Raw genomic sequence first — 20698 nt, forward strand, 5'->3', positions numbered from 1 at the left:
GGACTTTTAAGAGGTGTAAGAGTTTCTTTAGCAGTGGAGAAGATGGATGAAACCTGAAGAGAGAGAAGAAATGTGTTGCACACAATGCATGACAGTGAGTTAATAAGACGCTACACATTAGATCGTGCAGGGATCATGTTTGTGACTGATCTTATTAGAGACACACTAACATCTCAGACACCGCGCAGAAATGCCATAGCAACAGAAATGGAAGTAATCACTACATTGACATTTAGCAACTGAAAAAATGCAACTATGCAGCAGTGATGATCTGGGTCTGTCACAACCTTCTATAAGCAAAGTGATCACACAAACAATTACAGCACTTTCAGAACCTTATTGTGTCGCTGTTCATTTCCTGTAAAATATGTTAAGTATGTCAGCATGGTGAATAAAAAATAAGAATATATATATAATGAGTGTGTGTGTGTGTGTGTGTGTGTGTGTGTGAGAGAGAGTACGGTAAAACAGGAAAAAATACGCCTGTAATTTCAAAGTGAAGGCTTTTAGTAGACCCTACTCTTAAAAGCGCTCTTTTATTTCCTTCTTGGACAGCCAACCAATCACAGTCTTCAAAAGACTGTGTCATAGCTAGCAACGGGGCCAGCCCCGCCTCCTCACTAAGATAAAAGTTTTTGTCGTTTCCTCGCTCAGAGTTGCTCTCAGATTGGTCCTGAATCACTATTAAGCTAAGACTCTTAGTTAGAAATTTTTAAGCTAAATTAGGAGCTCTCTGAGAGGATTCTTAGAATCTTTAAGAATATGGGCCCAGGTCCTCCCTACGCTCCGGGTCAGTGGGTGTGGTTGTCCACCAGAGATCTTCGTCTTCGTCTCCCGTGCAAGAAGCTCAGTCCCAGGTACGTGGGTCCTTTTAAAATAATTCGTCAAATTACCCAGTTTCTTATCGTTTAGCACTTCCTGCCAATTACCGCATCTCACCCACTTTCCATATCTCTTTGCTCAAGCCCGCCAGTGGTCCGAGAGGGGAGGGGGACCAGGAGGAGGCCACTGAGGAGAGCACCCCTCCCATCGTGGTGGATGGCGAGGAGGCGTACCGAGTCAGGGAGATCTTGTATTACCTCATAGACTGGGAGGGGTAAGGTCCTAAGGAGAGGTCCTGGGTCAACGCCCAGGACATCCTGGACCCCACGCTCACGGATGATTTCCATCACGCTCATCCCAACAGACCCGCTCCTCGACCCCGTGGAAGGCCTCGGCGTAGATCCGCCCCTTGCTTCAGGAGCCGCTCGCAGGGAGGGGGCTCTGTCACAAACTCTGCCTCTGTGGCCCTCCCCGAACACCACCGGAGGGCACCGTCACCAGAGTATTAGTTCTGAACTGCATCTCCCACAGTGCCCTGTACCTGAGACTGATTGCTTCACAGGTGTTTCCCATCTCTGTGCCCTATATAAGCTGCAACTCAACACTCACTCTTTGCGAAGCCTTGTTTGGCCCTGGCTAACACTTATGAGCGTTTCTCCTGTTTACGACCTTGGAATGTTTACCTGACTCTCTGGTAAACATTCCAAGATTCTCTGCCATCTGCCCTTGTGATCTGATCTCTGGACTGTTCGTTACTTCTGTCTGCCGCCAGCCTCGACTTTAGCCGGGTAATCGTTTACGAGTTTGGATCTGTCTCTAACACCCCTGTCGTTGTTGTCTGATCTTCGCCTGTTTGACTTTGCCTTTTAATAAAAGCTGCAAATGGATCCCCATGCTTCAGACCCGTCATTACAGACGTGCTACCCATGAGGATTTCAAAAAATATTCTTAGCTAGGAAATAATGTTAGCCACTCCACACTGCATTATTTGAAGTCAGTATTCTTGTGGTTTGTACCATTAGCAATATTTGTCTGTAATTTTCTTTTAAACTTTTTTCATAAACAAGTTCAATTCTTTATGAAAAACTAAAGAATTTAAGAAAAAAAAAAGAAATATTAAAATACAATATTTTAATTGCAAAATTATAATTGATTTTAAAAATCCTATAAAACTCAAGCATTTTATTACACAGTTGCATCTATTAAGTAATTATCTGTCGATTAATATGACTTCATATAACAATACTAAATCATAGTGACACACATGGCACAAATGTCAGTTGGATATTGTTAACCTTGCACCATTTAATAGTGTGCTGGCAGGTTATAATGGGACCATCTTTGCCTATGGCCAGACTGGAAGTGGAAAGACCTTTACAATAACTGGAGGCGCAGAGCACTACAATGACCGAGGGATCATTCCCAGAACTCTTTCTTACCTTTATCAGCATTTCAGCAAGGTCAGTAGACATTTTCATAATATTTCTCCTGAGGAGATGTATTTAGCTAAAGGGAAAAAAAAAAAATGTCGATGAGGAAGTAGTCTTGGCTAGAATCAATATTTAGCTGTTGAACTTGGACTGTTTTGATCTTCCCTGGTAAACCTTATTCAATTAGATGTATATCTTTTTGCAGAACAGCAGCATGATCTATACAACCCACATATCATACCTGGAAATCTACAATGAGACTGGCTATGATCTACTGAATCCCCAACATGAGACATCTCTTATGGAAGACTTACAGTAAGTCTCTGTTTTGACCCTCACTAATTTTCCTGCTCATAATCTGTGAGCTTCCATGTTTAGTATATTTGATGCGCACTATTCTAATGATCACTCATTCATTTATCGTTTATGTTTATCTGCTGTCAGACTCTCTGAGATGTCACTGTCATAATGTGTTGCTATGGGTTGCTTCCACCAGGAGGGAACATTTAATGTAAGAGTCCTTGTAAGTGATTTTGTGCCTCTTTGGGATGGCACAATAAGGCACCGTTCACTTGCAGAACGCAAGCTTCTAGAGGGCATATAAGTCTGAAGTAATTAATTTAGGTAAAAGGGTGCAAAGTGGTTTTGTAGGCAAACATTAATGCCTTGAATTTTATGCGAGCAGCTATTGGTAGCCAGTGCAAACTGATAAACAGGTGTGACGTTCGTTCTTTTTGGCTCATTAAAATTAAAGATGCAGTAGGAGATCTCAGAAAATGTTAACTTTAGCCTGATAGCACTGAAAGCGAACGTCCCACCCTCCCTGCAATCGCTGTCCAAAGCCACGCCCCCTGAACGCACATACGCTCAGAGCAGAATACCAGAAACAACATTAAATTACTACAATAGGCTACATCAACGATTCCCAATTACAGTCCTCACGCCCTCCCCGCTCTGCATATGTATCTTTTCTGCATCTTTTCATATGTATATCTTATCATGTCCGACAGTTGTTCTGTTCAACCGTAATAAGTGCCCAGCGAAGTGGACATCACCAGATATTCCGCCATGATTCCAGTTCAAAGCGTATGTTCCATACAAAGGGCATTAAAGTGTGCGAGACGTGAATTTAAATTGTATTTATTTACAGAGGTATATTATGTCACACTTCACACTTCTCTAGTAAGTTTCATCTGTGTGTGAAGATGCTGCGCAGCGCAAATCCGTGAGTGAATGTTCCGAAGTGAAATAATCTTCAACGGATTTCCCTGCTCAGGGAGTAGAGAGCAATGAACACTGTGTAGGGAGCATGTCAATCGGAATACAGTTCATGCACGGAGCTCTCTTCTAACGAGCTGGTTATCTGAACCGGGTGTGTTAACTAAGCGAGACATACAAAATATGCAGAGCGAGGCGCGAGGACTGGAATTGGGAACCGCTGGGCAACATCATGTGTCATTCACCGGTGAGAAAACTTTACAGCACAGTTGGTAAAAGTACTACAATACCAGGAAGGAAGATTGGGTTGTTGATGTTTGCCTGCCATTCTCACTCTGTCTGCACAGCGTGCGTGAACGCGCTGATGACGTATCCTGTCTGCGCAAACAGGGTGCGCAGAGATGTGCAAATACATATGTTGACAAGCACTTAGGAAAGACAATTAAAACGCTCAGATCGAGCGTTTTGATTAGACGAACATTTCTTGGTCCTACACCTTCCACAGAATATATAAATACAGATAAATACATTTAGACCACTTAACTTAATGATTGCTATCAGGATGTGAAGAGACTTTCAACCAGAATAACAAAAAAAGTTTCTGATGATAATCACCTATGGCACCTTTAATCTTGCTGCCGCATTCTGGATTAATTGTAAAGGTTTGATAGAACTGGCTGGAAGACCTGCCAAGAGAGCATTGCAACAGTCCAGCCTAGACAGAACAAGAGCTTGAACAAGGAGTTGTGAAGCATGTTCCCGAAAGAACGGTCCTGATCTTTTTGATGTTGAATAAAGCAAATCTGCATAACTGGGTAGTTTTCGCAATGTGGTCAGAGAAAATCAGCTGATCATCAATCATAACTCCAAGGTTTCTGACTGTATGGTTGATGTGCCTGACTGGATGGTGAAATTGTGATGAAACGAAGGGTTTGATGGAACCACAAGCAGTTCTGTCTTGGCAAGGTTGATTTGAAGGTGATGGTCCTTCATCCAGCAAGAAATGTTTGTTAGATAAGCTGAGATGCGAGCAGCTATTGTTAGATCATCAGGATGGAATGAGTGGTAGAGTTGAGTGTCATCAGCATATCAGTGATATGGAAAGCCATGTTTTTAAATGACAGAACCTAGTGATGCCATGTAGGCAGTAAGGGTGGAACGGTACGTGTATCGAACCGTACGGTTCACGGGGCAGATTCCAAATAGAAGTGATCATCCTTATCCCTGTGGAGTGGGGACTTTGGAGTGCGCAGGGCACGTGCATGCCATTATTTAGTCGTTTGGAATGCACTTGGCAAAGGGAAAGACGTAATTTCCTCATTATCTTCAGCTGGGATGTTCCCGTGACAACGCCGCACGATGCGTGTCAGCAGATTGGCCAACAAACACCAGCATAAACAAAATATACATTTTATATTTTAAAAAGTTGTATACACATTAGTTTTTTTAGAACCAAAACTCCATCGGTGACAGAATGGAGAAAACAAAAACTTGGGAGAAACCAGGCTCAGTCAGGGGGCCAGTTCTCCTCTGACCAGACGAACCAGTGCAGGGCTCGTAAAATTTCAAAATCCCTGGTAGCCCTTCGGGCAGGTACTCTTCAGATTTTGGTAGCCTGAAAATTAATTTAACTAGCCCAAATTAAAAAAAAATTAAATTAAAATTATATTTTTTTAAATATAGAAAATCAGATAGCAGTTTAAATGTCAAATCAAAAATATTTTCAATACACAAATATGAAGGAAGGAATCTTATTTCACTATTTACAGGGTATCTGCAGAATTTTTAAAAATAAATTTAAGGCAATTTATGGCCCATTTTAAGAGCTGCACGAGTAAAATGAACACAGAATGAGCGGGGTTGGACAATGTCTATGGTAACATACAGTATTGAGCCATAAAATTACATGATTTACAGTTCAGATACAGGTTTTCACAAAAACAAAAATCTTATACAACAGCATTTCAGGCTATAGACCATTTTTATGAAAAGGGATAAATCAAGCAATTATGTTAATTTAAAATGTATAAATATTACTGTCTTAATTGTTTACATTTTTAGAAGGCATATTAACTTCTTTCTCATTTACAACTCTGTGTTTGCTGCGTAAAAAGTTGATAATTTGCATTGATCTGACCATAAACAGCAAGAAAGGCTTATTGGAAATGCAAATTCATTCACTGCCACGAGGTGGCGCTTTAGGAGCGCTGAAATATTGCGGTTTCCCTGGAAACGCTGTACACAAAGCAGCTCCGCGCTCAGAAACGCTGCTTTATCAGGAATTATAGTTTAGATTAAATTAAAATGCCAACGACACATTTCTGAGGACAGTCGGTTCCCTTCAGATACATTCACATAAAGACATCCACGCCGCGTTTTGACTTGAAACGTGCAGCGCTCATATTTATTCAATGACATCATTGCCTTTTGAACAATATATTTATTACTTTTTTCAGTTTGCATATTACAGCAGATTACACAATAAGTAACAAACCTGTAACCACAGCAAACATTTTACACCCTATTCTCCTCCCAGCACCCCATCCCCGAACAAAAGAGGGGAAAAATAAAAAAATAAATAAAAATAAACTAATAATAATAATAAATAAATAAATAAAATAATTTAAATAAAAATAAAAACAATTAAAATTTTTATTTTTTTAATTACAATTTTAAAGATATCTAAATCGAGTAAAGAGTGTTTCCCAAGTTTGTAAAGTAGATCATGATATTACCCTACTCCCTCAAATCTTGTTGTAGCAGGCTATCAACATTAACATTATGCCTTAAGAAATTAGTAAAAGGTCTCCAGACATCTTCAAACATGTTTTGTTTCTTTTTGACAATATATGTGATCTTTTCCATTGACATGTTTGACGCCATTTCTTTGATCCACTTTCCAACTCTTGGCTCATTGATATTTTTCCAATTAAGAGCAATTATTCGTTTGGCTTGTAAAATACACATTTCAATGAATCTGACCTCTTTGCTTTGTAAGATAGGACTGATACGATATATACCCAGAATAAAAAGCTTCGGATCCAGTGGTAATTTCTTTGATAGAATTTGGTCAATCATATCAATTATATCTTGCCAAAAAGGTTTCACTTTCTCACATTCCCATATACAGTGGTACAGTGTACCTCTTGCCTCATTACACTTTATACAGGTATCAGGAATATTATCATTAAACTTGTGCAACATAACAGGAGTTATATATGTTCGCATCAGCCATTTATATTGTATGAGTTTCAAACTACTGTTGACGGTCTGTATCTGAGCCTTCTTGCATGCCTCATTCCAATCCTCTAGAGATATTTCATAATTTATATCTTCTTTCCATAATCTTAGTTTAGATTCTGAAGATTCGTTGGACCCAGATACAAACAATTCATACAAAGAGGAAATTAAACCTTTATCATAACAGTGGCCTGTGATTGCGGCCTCTAATGGGGAGATGACAGGAATATCTAATGAATTATTTTGAGATGAGGATATAAAGCTTCTAATTTGAAGATATTTGAAAAAATGGGTCTTCAGAATGCCATATTTGGTTGATATTTCTGCAAAGGACATATATACTTCATCCTCATTGTACATGTCTTGCACTTTCCTTAACCCTTTTTCAACCCATATCCGAAATCCTGCATCACATTTCCCTGGTTTAAAATTAGCATTCCCCCAAATAGGACTGAAACGTGACCAGGAGGGGTTTATGTTCAAATATTTACAAGAATCAAACCAAATATTAATCATGTTCAATACAATAGGGTTGTCTGTGCTTTTTCTTAAGTATTTGCGATCTGCCGAATACAGGTATAAGTGCAATGGTAATCTTGGTTTAATAGAACATGCTTCCAACTCCATCCAAGCAGGAAGGTTTTCAGATGAAAAATAAAACATTATTGTACGCAATTGGGTTGCCCAATAATACCACTGGATGTTTGGACATTTAAGTCCTCCTCGATTAAATGGCAGGTATAATAAGCGTGAGCGTGGCCTGGGACGTTTATTTTGCCAAATAAAGTTAGTAAACAATTTCTTAATTCTAGCAAACAAAGGCGAGGGAGGGGTAGGGGAATATTTTGAAACAAATAGAGAAATTTTGGGAGTATATTCATTTTTAGGATATTTATTCTACCAATAATTGAGATGGGTAAAGATGTCCAGCGTTCTACTGATGAGGTAGTAGTTTCCAAAATTGGGTCATCATTTATTTGAGCAATCTTATTCACCTCATGAACATTACCCAAATATGTAAAATTATCTGTTGAATTGAAGATAGAAGCATAATCTTGGTTATTTTTCCTCTGTGATTCATTAAGTAACATTATAGATGATTTGGAGTGATTAACTTTATATCCAGATATTTTTCCAAAAGTTTCAATGAGATCCAGGAGTGCAGGGACAGATCTACTCAGATTTTTCAAAAACAAAATAATGTCGTCTGCAAATAATGCTATTTTATGTTCCAGATAACTCTCTCGGATTCCATAAATATCATTATGCGCCCTCACCACTATGGCGAATGGTTCTATTGCAAGGATAAATAAAGGTGAAAGAGGACTCCCTTGTGGGCAACTCCTAGAGATACTAAAAGATTTAGAGACCACATTATTGGTCAAAACTTCTGCGGTGAGCCCAGTACAAAGTAATCTAACCCATTTACAAAATGTATCACCAAAGCCAAAGCGTGTGAGCACCTCAAATAGGTAGTGCCATTCGACATGGTCGAAGGCCTTCTCTGCATCAAGAAAGAGTAAAGCCGTGTCTTTCGCTCCTCTCTGACTATGCAAAATATTGAGCACTCGTCTGACATTATGAAAGCCCTGTCTTCCTTGAATAAATCCATTTTGGTCCTCTCCCACCACCCGAGGGAGTAAACACTCCAATCTTCTTGCAAGAACTTTGCTAAGTATTTTTGTATCTGAATTTAAAAGGCTAATTGGGCGCATATTTTCACATTTAGTATTCGGTTTTCCCGGTTTTGGAAGTAAAGTTATTAGAGCATTCCTCATGGATGTAGGGAGAAGACCATTCCTGAAAGACTCCTGGAACATCTCCAAAAGGGGTAAAATTAATTTGGATTGAAATTTTTTATAAATATCTATAGGTATGCCATCTGGCCCAGGCGCTTTTCCAGCTTGCATAGAGTTAATTGCTTCTGCAATTTCTATCTCTGTTAATTCTCCATCTAATGCTTTACTTTCATTTTCTGAAATTTTGGGAATATTAAGGTTATTTAGAAATTGTGTCTGCTTATCGAGTCTGGGAGTACCCTCAGAGGTATACAGTTTCTCATAAAATACCTTAAAGGCCTCATTAATTTCTGTGGGATCTTCTATGGTTCTACCGCTTGGATCTTCAATGTAATTAATAGATCTTTCTGTTTGTTGTTGTTTAATTCGCCATGCTAAAAGTTTCCCGGGTTTTTCCCCCTGGTCATAGTAGGATTGTTTAAGTTTCAATAAATGAATTGCTGCTTTGTTAGCTGACAGTTCATTGTATTGTGATCTAAGTAGGAGTAATTGTGCATTTGCATCTATAGATTTAGATTTATTATTGTAAAGATCTGTTTCAAGTTTTTTTATTTTCTCATCTAATGTCTTCATTTCAGTTATTGTTCTCTTTTTCTTTGAGCTGATAAAACTAATTATTTGACCTCTGATAAAGGCTTTAAATGCCTCCCATCTTATGCTAACTGATGTTTGAGAAGTGTTACATGCAAAATACATGTCAATTTGCTTATCTAAATATTCTATAAACGTGGGGTCTGTAAGCCATCCTGGTTGAAGGCGCCATTTCAGTGAATTACACACTAGTTTAGTTTCTGTATAAATAAGTGATACAGCTGCATGATCCGATATTACTATACTACTATAGTAACAGTCATCAATTTTTGAAACAAGTTGTGCTGAGACCAAAAAATAGTCTATACGTGAGTACGTTTTATAAGTGCTGGAGTAACACGAGTATTCTACTGCATTAGGTTTACTATGTCTCCATATATCCCACAAATTTAATTATTTAATAAAACTGTTTATTGTCTTCCTCGATCTAGTATGAGTATTATCTAAACCTGATTATCTATCTCGTGCTGGAGCTAATGTACAATTAAAATCACCAGCTATTATATATTGCCCAGGGAGATTTGAGACAGTCAGAAACAGATTGTTATAGAATTTAGGGTCATCTTCATTAGGACCATATACATTTATCAGCTTTATATTTTCAAGTAATAGCATACCCTGAACTATGATATATCTACCTGCAGGGTCCTTAATTATATTTTTAATTTGTAGTGGGACAGATTTATGAATTAATATCATAACCCCTCTAGCATGAGTGGTATACGGAGCAGACAACACCTGACCCTGCCATCTTCTTTTTATTTTAGAAATATCCCCACTCAATAAATGAGTTTCTTGCAAAAAAAATTATTTTTGATTGCAAGAATTTTATCCTGTTCATCACTTGCTTAACCTTTGTAATTTTATTTAAACCCCTACAGTTCCATGAGGTAAATTTCACCTTCAAACTACTAGACATTAGTTATATAATGTATCTTTAAGATTTATTTTAATACAATAAGATATTTTGATGGAAATACACCCATATATAGCAAGAAGAAAAGGGAAAAAAAGAAAAAGAAAGAAGGAAAGAAAAAAAGAAACGCACACCTTATACCAACCGCTTATGGGTCCACACACAAAGAGCCTTCTGTCTCTTGCTTTTAATTATTTCCTTCTCTTTAGCTCTCTCTGCTATTACCAAGTACAACCTTACCAATAGTTAAAGATTAGAACTATGCAACATTTGTAAACATAACCGTTAAAAGGTTAATTACATTGGAACATTCAGGCACCAATAACCAATAATAACCAGCAGGCCTACCTTAGGCCTGAGCTGAAGGGTGGATGGTATCAAAGAAGTATCAAATAATACTGTTGGCCATGCCTTATGGGTTGAACGTCCCTTATAAATGTGATTCATGGCCATGTTTTCCCCTTCCACCCTATGTCCGTTTTTAATTATTGTAACCATGAAAATAAACACATATTTGGCCATGAGAACTTAAAAGAAAACAATATGTAGTAATATTTAACGTTAAATAATAAGCTAAAATAATTGTCACATTCTCTATTGGTTAATTCATTTTATATCATTTTCACGTAATGTCGTTACGTTTTCCTGGTTGAGTAGTTAGTCTTTTCCATCTGTAAGTTCACCTTGATACTTCAGAGAGACTGGACAAATTTGTCTGCTTCAGCCGGAGTTTGGAAGGTGTAGGATCTTTCCCCGTGTGTCAGCAGGAGCCGTGCCGGAAAGATTATTCTGTGCTTAAGGATCCCCTTGTCTCGCAGCCTTCTACGCACCTCATCGTAGTCGCGTTGCATCTTGTGTATACCAGCGGAGAGGTCTGGATGAAAACGGACCTGTTCGTTGTTGTACAGAACATTCCCCTTGGTTCTGGCTGCCCTTAGTACGTGCTCCTTGTCTTTAAAGTTCAAGAACTTCATAATCAATGTCCTTGGGCGTGTCTTGCGTGAGTCGTCTGCCGGAATGCCGATTCTGTGAGCCCGCTCAATTACAAAGTTCTCTCGCGATTCCATTCCTAAATCCACTTCTCCAGAAATGCAACCATGTCATGGCCCTCTGCTTTCTCCGGTAGACCGGACAGTCTGACGTTGTTCCGTCGGCATCTGCATTCCAAATCTTCGACTTTATTTGAAAGAGTTTTGACGGTATTTTCCAACGTGCTCACTTTGGACATTAGCCCATTAACGTTGTCTTCAGCATCAGAAATACGTTGTTCTGCTTGTGCTATACGCCCTGTGCATTCCTGTATCTCCTTTCTTACCTCCGTAATTGTTATTTGCACACCATCGATTTTCTTATAAAGTCCACTTTTCAAGGACATTATGGCTTTCATAATATCCTGGTTATTTTTTTCACCCGAAGTTACTTCTTCGTCATCTCCTTCGTCAGGGCCATCTTCCGCAACCGCCATGGCGTCGCTGATTTCCTCACCCTCGGAATATTCATCTTCGTTTCTTGCCTTTTTCTTGTCTTTTTTGCCACCCTTACGTGACATTTTAATTCCCTGTTATCTTATGTTCTTGTTGTTTGACTTTAAATACTATTCTGGTTGGTATTGTAGGATTAATTACAAACTAGCAGCAGAGCCAAAAAGTTGCGACCTCTTAGCACCTCGCCATAACCGGAAGTCATCATTGCCTTTTGAAGTTTAATCCTGCCGTATTGCGTCTTGTCTTTCCGTCCCCAACTGTAAGACCTCTATAAATTATAATTAAAGACATTTCTTATACCATTTAACGTATTTAAAACTTTTTATGGCCTTAAGTTTGATACAACTCACTTTAAGAGTTTATAAGGAGCCGCGGGAGATCTGTATTTAAGGTAGCCCGTCGGGCAGGCGGTGATTCATTTTGGTAGCCCGACTGGAAAACACAATAGCCCTGGGACGTTGGACTAGCGATTTTGCGAGCCCTGCAGTGGTTCAATTCCAACTGCAGCAAAGTCAGATAGGATGTGTTAATGATGTGAGTGAGTGCAGGTACAACTGCAGGAGAAATAGCTTGAAGGAGATGAGATGGAATAGGATCAAGCGGACAAGTAGTAGGATGACTGGAAAGGATGAGTTTAGAGACTTCTGCCACAGAGAGTGGAGAGAAGGATATGAACGAGTGTATGTTTGCTGGTAAGATGTGTTTGACAGTTTGTGGTGTGGAGAATTGTGCAGTGAGGTTTGTAATTTTATTAATGAAGAATGTGGCAAAGTTGTCAGGTGTTAGAGTTGAAGAAGGAGGGGGAGGAGGAGGAGGACAAAGGATCATGCGAGAGTTAGGCGAATTGTTAATTTTATCATGATGGTATGTCCTTTTAGCAGTGGAGACATTAGCAGAGAAGTCAGAAAGGAGTGATCGATATAAATAAAAAAAAAAATACAAAATACATCCTATAGGTTAAGTTAACTGTCTTGTCTTTCAAAATGTGCGTCCCTGTCATTGGATTGCAATTGGATGAGGGGCGTTCGCATATCTAGTCTCCGTATGGTAGCCGCAGTGGACGGATAGGCTACCAAAATGCGAACTAGCGATCTGAAACAATGGCCTCAGCACCCGAAGGGTTAGGGATTGGGTGACCAGACGCCCTGTTTTTCCCGGGAGTCACAATTCGTTGTCGATTAACTTAAAAGTTAGTGAAGGCGGAATCGCGCTGATAGAAGTGCTCTCTCTCACGCAAGCTTCACTTCTTCAGTTTTCATACAGCGTGCGCTCAGTTCTCAGTGCTAAAATACACACATCAGTCCAAATGTCTATTGTGTAGAGTATCTCATGTAAATACAATCGGTTATGGCTTAAGTGAACGTAAACAGGTGGGTGAAAACTGAATGTGTGTCAGTATTACATGCATACCTTCCATCTTAAATGGACAGCATTCCTAATTAAATACCTATCTGTGTCATTAATGTTAACTAACAAAAGATGTTAAATAAATGTATACTTGTTAAGTAAACATACTGTATCTGAAAAATTTGAATTTTTGAAAAATTAAATTTTGTATCTCTACCAAAAAAATGAATTCAGTCCTTGATTCAAATTTCTCATAAGCTTAATTGATTTGGTCTAAAGAGAGAAGAATTAATTGCTATTTTGTTTGAAGACTACATATAAAATAGCTACCAAAATAAACATTGGTAACTGCAGTTTGACTAAAAGTAATGACTAAAAGTTGACAAAAATGCAATGACTTTTCGTCGACTAAAACTAGACTAAAGCTATGAAAGACTCAAATGACTAAAATGTGACTAAGACTTTTAAGCATTTTCGTCTCAAGATAAAGACTAATTCAAAAATGCCTGCCAAAATTAACACTGTTACAGACCAGAGTCCAGTGCAGGCTCCAGCCCACAAGCTCAGTCTAGTGCCCGCTCTCACCTCAGAGCTCTGCCAGGATCCTGCTCTAGTCCATGGATTTGCTCCAGAGTTTGCTCCTAGTCCAAAGTCTGCTCTAGAATGTGCTCACTTCACTGAGCTCAACCAGGAGCTCATCTCTCCTTCGTCTCCGCTGGCCCCGTCCAGCTCTCCTGACGTACCTTGAGTCCCTGAAAGGTCAGCCTAATCCTCCTTCGTCAGGTCCAGTGCCTGCTCCTCCAGAGCATCCTCCCGTGTTGTCTGCTTCTCTACCAGTGCTCGACCTAGAGCTCACCCTGGTCACCAATGCAGGAATAGAGGACGCAGCGTTGGGAGTCTTCACCCTGGCACTATTGTATGTTTGGGCAGCACATATGTCTGTGATTCCCAAGATCCCCAAGATCATTTTGGGAGAGAGCTCCTCCCTCGTCAAGGCCACTGAGGTCATCTGTACTCCCTGTGATCCTGGCTCCTTCAATACGACCGTGGTGGTCGTCTGTACTCCATGTGCTCCTGTTTCCTGCAGTATGGTCACGGAGGCCTTCTACTGGTTCAGGCTCCGAGAGCTACCTCCGCCACCTGAACGGCCGATGCTTCCATGGCTCCCTGAATCGCCGGCGCTGCCCTGGAGGTCTCCTAACTTACAAGCACCGCCCTGTTCACCTGTCTGTTTCCTGCCACAACTCCAGGATGCCTGCTTTCTGCTGTTATCTCTCTGTTTATTCATCCACATCTTTGTTTATATTTCTCTCTGTGCCATTCAAAACAAAAGATGTTATTGATATAAAATCATAATTTCCAGCTGGCTAACTGAGCCGTTTTCTAATTGACCCTTTGAAAATACCGCCCCCTTAAGTTACTGTTGCTATGTCCGACAATCCATGGCACTCTCACACCACACATCATGTTCTCACGCAGTGGAAAAGAGGACACTGACAATGTGCCGACAGACAAGACAGAGCAGGTTACTTCTTGTATGAAACAAAGTCTCATCTTTCAAATATTGTCTTTTTTTTAAGAAATTCAATAAATATAAGAAACAGTAAATATAATTTTATGTCTCTTTACTATGTCATCACAGATCACTATACACGGTAAAACCTGACAAGTTATGGTAACTCAAACCGTTTGAGGAAACCGATTGCCATTTAAGTTTTAAAACTAATAAATATGAGTACTATAACTCATTTACATTGAGTTAAATTAACTTATTTTTTTAGTGTTGGCTTAGTCAATTATTAGAGTAAACTGAACTTGAACATTTTAAGTTTATTCCACTCAGTTAGAATGTTACCTGAATTCAAAATGACTAAGTCTTTACAGCTTAAAATTAACCACTTGGCAACTTAAATGGTTTGAGGAAACCGATTGCCTTAAATGGTTTAAGTTCATCAAACTCAAAGCAATAAAGTTACATAAGAAGCAAAAACACTGGTACAAAGAAATCATGACCGAACAGGAGTGCTTCCTCAAGTATTTATTGAAAAACAACAAATGTTTTCAAGCATGAAACAAAATCAGTGGGCTGTATATTCAAAAATATAACATTTAAGCTATCTTATCAGACTTCTCACCAAATAAGTAACGACCACACAAACAAGGAAATGTTTAACAAAATCCATTTTAAATGTTAAATATAATTAATAATAATAATAAATAACTGCTAAATAATATGAAACATAGTGGACAACTTTTCTGTAAAAAAAATTAAAAACACTTTCCTCAAGATTAACAGCACTAATATACAAACTTTAAGTAGTGTGTATACTGTAACTACGGGAATACTTTAGTTCCAAAAAAAAAAAAAAAGCACCAGTACACTGACCTAAGACTTGGCAGTCATCATCTTCAAATACAATCAAAACATCCATTGGGTTTAAAGACAATGTTCCCTCTTCCTCCTTAACAACAAAGATGGTGACAGCTGCCTTCTGTACCTGATCAGGCTCCCTTTTTCTAAAATGCAGTAAAAAAAAAAAAAAAAAAAAAAAGTGTTAGTGTATGTCACCAAATATCATCATATTTAAACAAAGCGGACATCATATTTAAATTTTCATAAATGACAATAAAGGTGTGAAAGATCGGGGAAGTGTTTATTCAATAAAGTATGTGCCCATTTAAAACCCTGTAGTACTTTTTTCACATCATAACTTCCAGAGTTGTTTATCAGCAGGATTTTCAGGGCTGAATAAAAGCTGAATGTTTTGGAGCTTGAATTGAATTTGTTAATTTACATTATTTAATGTGACAACCTAAGGTTCTTTATTACAAAATAGAAAGAAAAACGGTGCTTATAGTGATAGTTCACCCAAACATAAAAATTCTGTCATTAATTACTCACCCCTATGTCGTTCCAAACCCGCAAGACCTTCGTTCATCTTCAGAACACAAATTAAGATATGTTTGATGAAATCTGAGAACTCTCTGACCCTCCATAGACAGCAATGCAACTGAAATGTTCCCAGGTCCAGAAATGCAGTAAGGACATTGTTAAAACAGTCCATGTGACACCAGTAGTTCAACCGCAATTTTTATGAAGCTATGAGAATACTTTTTGTGCGCGAAGAAAACAAAAATAATGACTTTATTCAACAGTTCTTCTCCTTCGCTTCACCCTAGTGCGCCAATATAGAGAGTATCACAATGCATACATTTCTCTGCACGTAAACAAGCCTCAGCGCATGCATGTTCTACGTCAGCAACAGCACTCGCATGCGCTGATTACATGCAGAGGTACTCTTGATAATGTTGGAAGGTGTGATTTGGAGAAGAAGAATTGTTGAATAAAGTCATTATTTTTGTTTTCTTTGCGCACAAAAAGTATTCTCATAGCTTCGTAAAATTGAGGTTGAACCAGTGATGGATTATTTTACCAATGTCCTTACTATGTTTCTGGGTCTGGGAACATTTCAGTTGTGTTGCTGTCTATGGAGGGTCAGAGAGCTCTCGGATTTCATCAAAAATATCTTAATTTGTGTTGAAAATGAACGAAGGTCTTACGGGTTTAGAACAACATGAGGCTGAGTAATTAATGACAGAATTCAAATTTTTGGGGGGAACTAATCCTTTAAAGGGACAGGTTCACCTCAAAATGAAAATTACCACCATTTACCCACTATCGTGTCATGCCAAACACATATGAATCTTGTTCATCTATGGAACAAAAATTAAGATATTTTTAAAACTCTCTCACCATTTTGTCAATCCATTGAAAGTCTAGGCAATCAATATTAAGCTTAAAGACAAGTTTATCCATATGCATAAAGTGGTTTCATTCAAGTCTTCTAAAGAAGACAAACATTAACTGCAAAGCTTGACCTAAGGGTTTTTTAGAGTCAAAGCCTAAACTAAAAACTTTTTGAAGCTTGAATATAAAGACTGCCTAGACTTCCAATGGATAGACAAAAACAAAAGAATATCAAAAATATATACTTTTGTTTGAAGATGAATAAAATTAATTCAAAATTGGTTTGGAACAACATGAGGGTGAGTAAACCATGACAGAATTAAATTTTTTTTGTGCACTATCCTATCTCAGCTAAAAGGTTAAAATGTTGCCAAGTAAATATAAAGTTGTCCTGTGTCCTACCTTGTGTGTCTTGGAAAAAAAAAGTCTTCTTTTCAGATAGTAGTAGATCTGCCAGGATCCTAGCTTGAATGACTGATGTCATTATTGTTCCTGAAGACAAAACACAAAGCTACAGAAATTTAACTCACAATTAAGTAACATTTATGGACCGCTTATTTTTATGAATCATAATAAGACAACTTTCAACCACTACAAACTTTGCAATGGCAATTACCTGACATCTTTATGAAAAACCAAAGCAACTTTAGGATAAGTGCAAGTAGAAATATAAAAGATAATTTTTCCATCTATATTAGTGAAGTATATTATTATATAACTATAATCAGAACTTAAGACTTCTTCTGAACCAACACAAATGCAAAAAGACTTTGACAGAATGATCGACAAACTGAAATTTAAGATGTTATTCACTCTGCCAATTCAGTCTGAATCAAAATGGTGGCACACACTACATTATATCAAACATGACTGGTTTTTAGATGTCAATGTCATTCTTGTGGGATGTTAGTTGAGGTTTGTGATTTTTCATCTGTGCTGTGTATTCTTGATTTGATCAATATTTAGGTTTAAATTTCAATCTAATATTCACAAAAAAGTACAGTTTGCTTCAGAAGACTTAACATTTGTGCTGCTGGTCATTTCTGGTCATCATCATTACAACTGCATTAATGGCAATTCATCAAAAAATAAAAACTGAAAAACGATGTATTTAAATAACTGTTTATAATGTGACAAATTACATCTTGTACAACACTAAAGCCCATCAATTTGTTTAATGTGAATTCTACTTCATTTTAGGCTCATATTAGTTTTGCTGCCTTCCTGTTGCCAATGACATCACACCGCCCCTCATTGCCTTTGCTCTGAAAAGATTGATTTCAAAAGCACGACACAAATTTGTTAGTATGAATTTTAAATAAGACAACGAGGAGCAAATAACAGTGTAAAATGTTAACTAAGGTTAAAAAAACAGCCATTATAAACGGTCCTCAGCCCCTTTGTTCACCGGGGCTTCGGCGGATTTAGTAAACTTGATCAGCATCACATGGATATTCTAGATGAAACTGACAAAGCAGATCATAAATAACGATTAACAAAAAGTTTAAACGTGTTGTAATACAGGGAATGTGTGTTTGCTTTACCTTGCTTCAGATCTGTGGCACGAGTGACGGTTAGAGATGAGGAAGATGGTCTGTCGGCCATCTCTCTAGTTTAAAAATATAATTTGCGGGTTTCTGTCCGGCTGTGAGAAACCACAAAAAATAAAAAATTCTCTTAATTTACCACCACTTACAAACTGTTGTGTATAACACTGCATATTTAACACTTGCCGTTGATAACTTTGATGTAATGGCGCGTTAGCTCCTTGCTTCTTTGCTAGCTAGCATTACACGCATTATGATAACTGAGCTGGTTAATCTTCAGATAAAGTTGACAAAACACAAATGGTTCAAAAGTACTTTAAACAGGAATAAAGAAGTTCGAATGCTTACCTGTTATTTTCCGTGACCACTTCGCGCGGGTTTTTGAAAAACACCCGGATAATATTTTGTCTCGAGTAAAATTAATTACTTTAAAAGGGTTCATCTATGCTTAATATGAAATAGATTTATGTATTTATTATATTATGGCTTAGTTATTTAATTAGTTATGAAAGGTATTCTATTGTTTAGTTTAGTAGATATAAAGCATAATAACCTATAGTCCTATGTTGTACAAACGTGACTTCTCGAAAAACAATGTTAGATATAATGAATTAAGTTCATATTTCTTTTAAATATTTTGTGGTCTGCCATTTTAGATGTAATAATCATAGACTGTATGGTAATAATAGATTCAAATAATTTATAGTAACTTATTTAGATTGAGTTCTGCTTAACCTAATTAGCTTTTGAGTTCACATCACAAATATATTGAGTTGAATTAACTTTTTAAAATTTTGGAGTTAAATGAACTCATTTCATTTAGCGAATTTCACTGTTAGGTTTTACAATGTAGCGCCTCAAATCAAACGGCACGTTAAGCAATCATACTTTTATATTTAACTAGTTAAAGCACAAAATTAACATGCATGAACATTACACTTTATTTTATTTCTACTGCGGAATATGCACACCATTTTTCAAGTTCAAGTCCACCTACATTGATCCACTTATCCTGTCTGATTTGTTTGTTGGACAAAATGGCGGATTTGGCAATATGATAGGTCATATCACCTGTCAATCAAGCTCCCTAAGAAGGGTCAATTGAGCTTTAATCGTAGAACTGAAAATAACATAATTTTAAATATTTATTTCAGCTGGATTTATTGCATCCATCTCTAATTCTTTTTTTTTTTCTTTTCTTTTTTTAACTCAATGGTTAACGAACCATGAACCCTTTAATCCCATGAGTGCTTGCATATTTTTTTTTCCAATAGGATTGTTTTCTTTGTTGTTTTTCTTGTTTATCAGTTAGCCTGATATCAGCTCTTGTCACATTAGGGGCCGGTTGCACCAGCTAGACGAATAAAAGCTGGGTGTAAGCCCTACGCTGGGCTTTGCAATGTCCAGCTTAACAATAATTATTTACACCTGTTGCACCAACTAAAACTACGATCAGGTGCAACTACTCCTGGCATAGACTAAGTATGTTCACCCTGACACATTCTTGCAGTGATAGCCGAGACGACGTTCACGCTGCAATGCCTACAACTACTAATATAGAACTGAATTGCTCAAGACATCATAACAAGTGAAGCCATCGCGCCATGATTTCATTGAGTAAACATTTTCTAACAAGTCCATGTCTTTATATCTGAAGTCTCCCTGCACATTCCCATGACATATTTCTTCAAACAAACATTAAAAATGAAGGCGGCAGGTTAAGTAAAATATAATGAATGTAGCCTAATACAATGCTTCTCTCTAGAGTTATTTTTTCTAGCTGACAATTGAGTTTATGTACAATTAATGTCTTTCCTATGGTAAATATGACTTTACGTGACATTGTGTGTTTTACTGACGTCTTTCTGTGGCTGAAAAACTACATTTATAGTTTGTATTTTGTGATAAAACTGACAATTTGAAAACTGTTACTTTATTTCTGATTAAAAGTAACAAAGCACACAACTTACTGCGATTATTGGATGGCAGGCCAGGCACGCTACAAATAATGAATGGTATTAAAGACGTTAAATATTTCCAAGCATTTATACTGTCCTTCCAAGCATGTTGAATGGTACAGTTTCTTTTAATAATTCCAGATCATATGTAATATTTTACTGCATATTACATGCTGTACAGAAGTATAGTTTTTGGTTTGTTTTGTTTTTTTTAGGTCAATTACTGTTGGCAGTGTGGTATAGCCTACACCGAGCTTCGCGATTGATATCGCTTATCCTGCCCGAAAAGACCATAAAACTTTACAGTTCACATCTGCAGTAATAATTAAGTAACAGACATGAATCCTAAAATCTAATAATGTCCAAGCAAATCATGACTTTTCACTTTACACCTACCTCTGACTAGGCATAAGATTTAGTCTCAGACATAACACTACGCCAAGATGGTGCAATGGTATAAATTATACACACGACTTAGTGCATTTTACGTCCAGCCTAGTCTTACAACCGTGCGTACGTCCAGCTGGTGCAACCGGCCCCAGATGTCTTAGTTTTTGTTGTAACTGAGACACTTAAATAATAATTTTAGATATACCCT

General features: G+C 37.7%; 1 protein-coding gene across 5 annotated transcripts in view; it reads left to right on the top strand.

The window, feature by feature from the left end:
- The window catches only part of kif6 (kinesin family member 6), a 281901-nt gene that overhangs the window by 36622 nt on the left and 224581 nt on the right, over positions 1–20698 (top strand). For all 5 annotated transcript variants that reach the window (XR_009266661.1, XM_058748719.1, XM_058748720.1 and 2 more), the window contains 2 exons: positions 2135–2282; positions 2458–2567. Coding sequence is in view for 4 of the 5 variants with exons in the window: in XM_058748719.1 (XP_058604702.1) it covers positions 2135–2282; positions 2458–2567 (258 nt within the window). In the remaining variant the exon portion in view is untranslated. The remainder of the gene's footprint in view (positions 1–2134; positions 2283–2457; positions 2568–20698) is intronic.

Source organism: Onychostoma macrolepis, chromosome 17, assembly GCF_012432095.1.
Source record: "Onychostoma macrolepis isolate SWU-2019 chromosome 17, ASM1243209v1, whole genome shotgun sequence".
NCBI classification, from domain to species: Eukaryota; Metazoa; Chordata; class Actinopteri; order Cypriniformes; family Cyprinidae; genus Onychostoma; species Onychostoma macrolepis.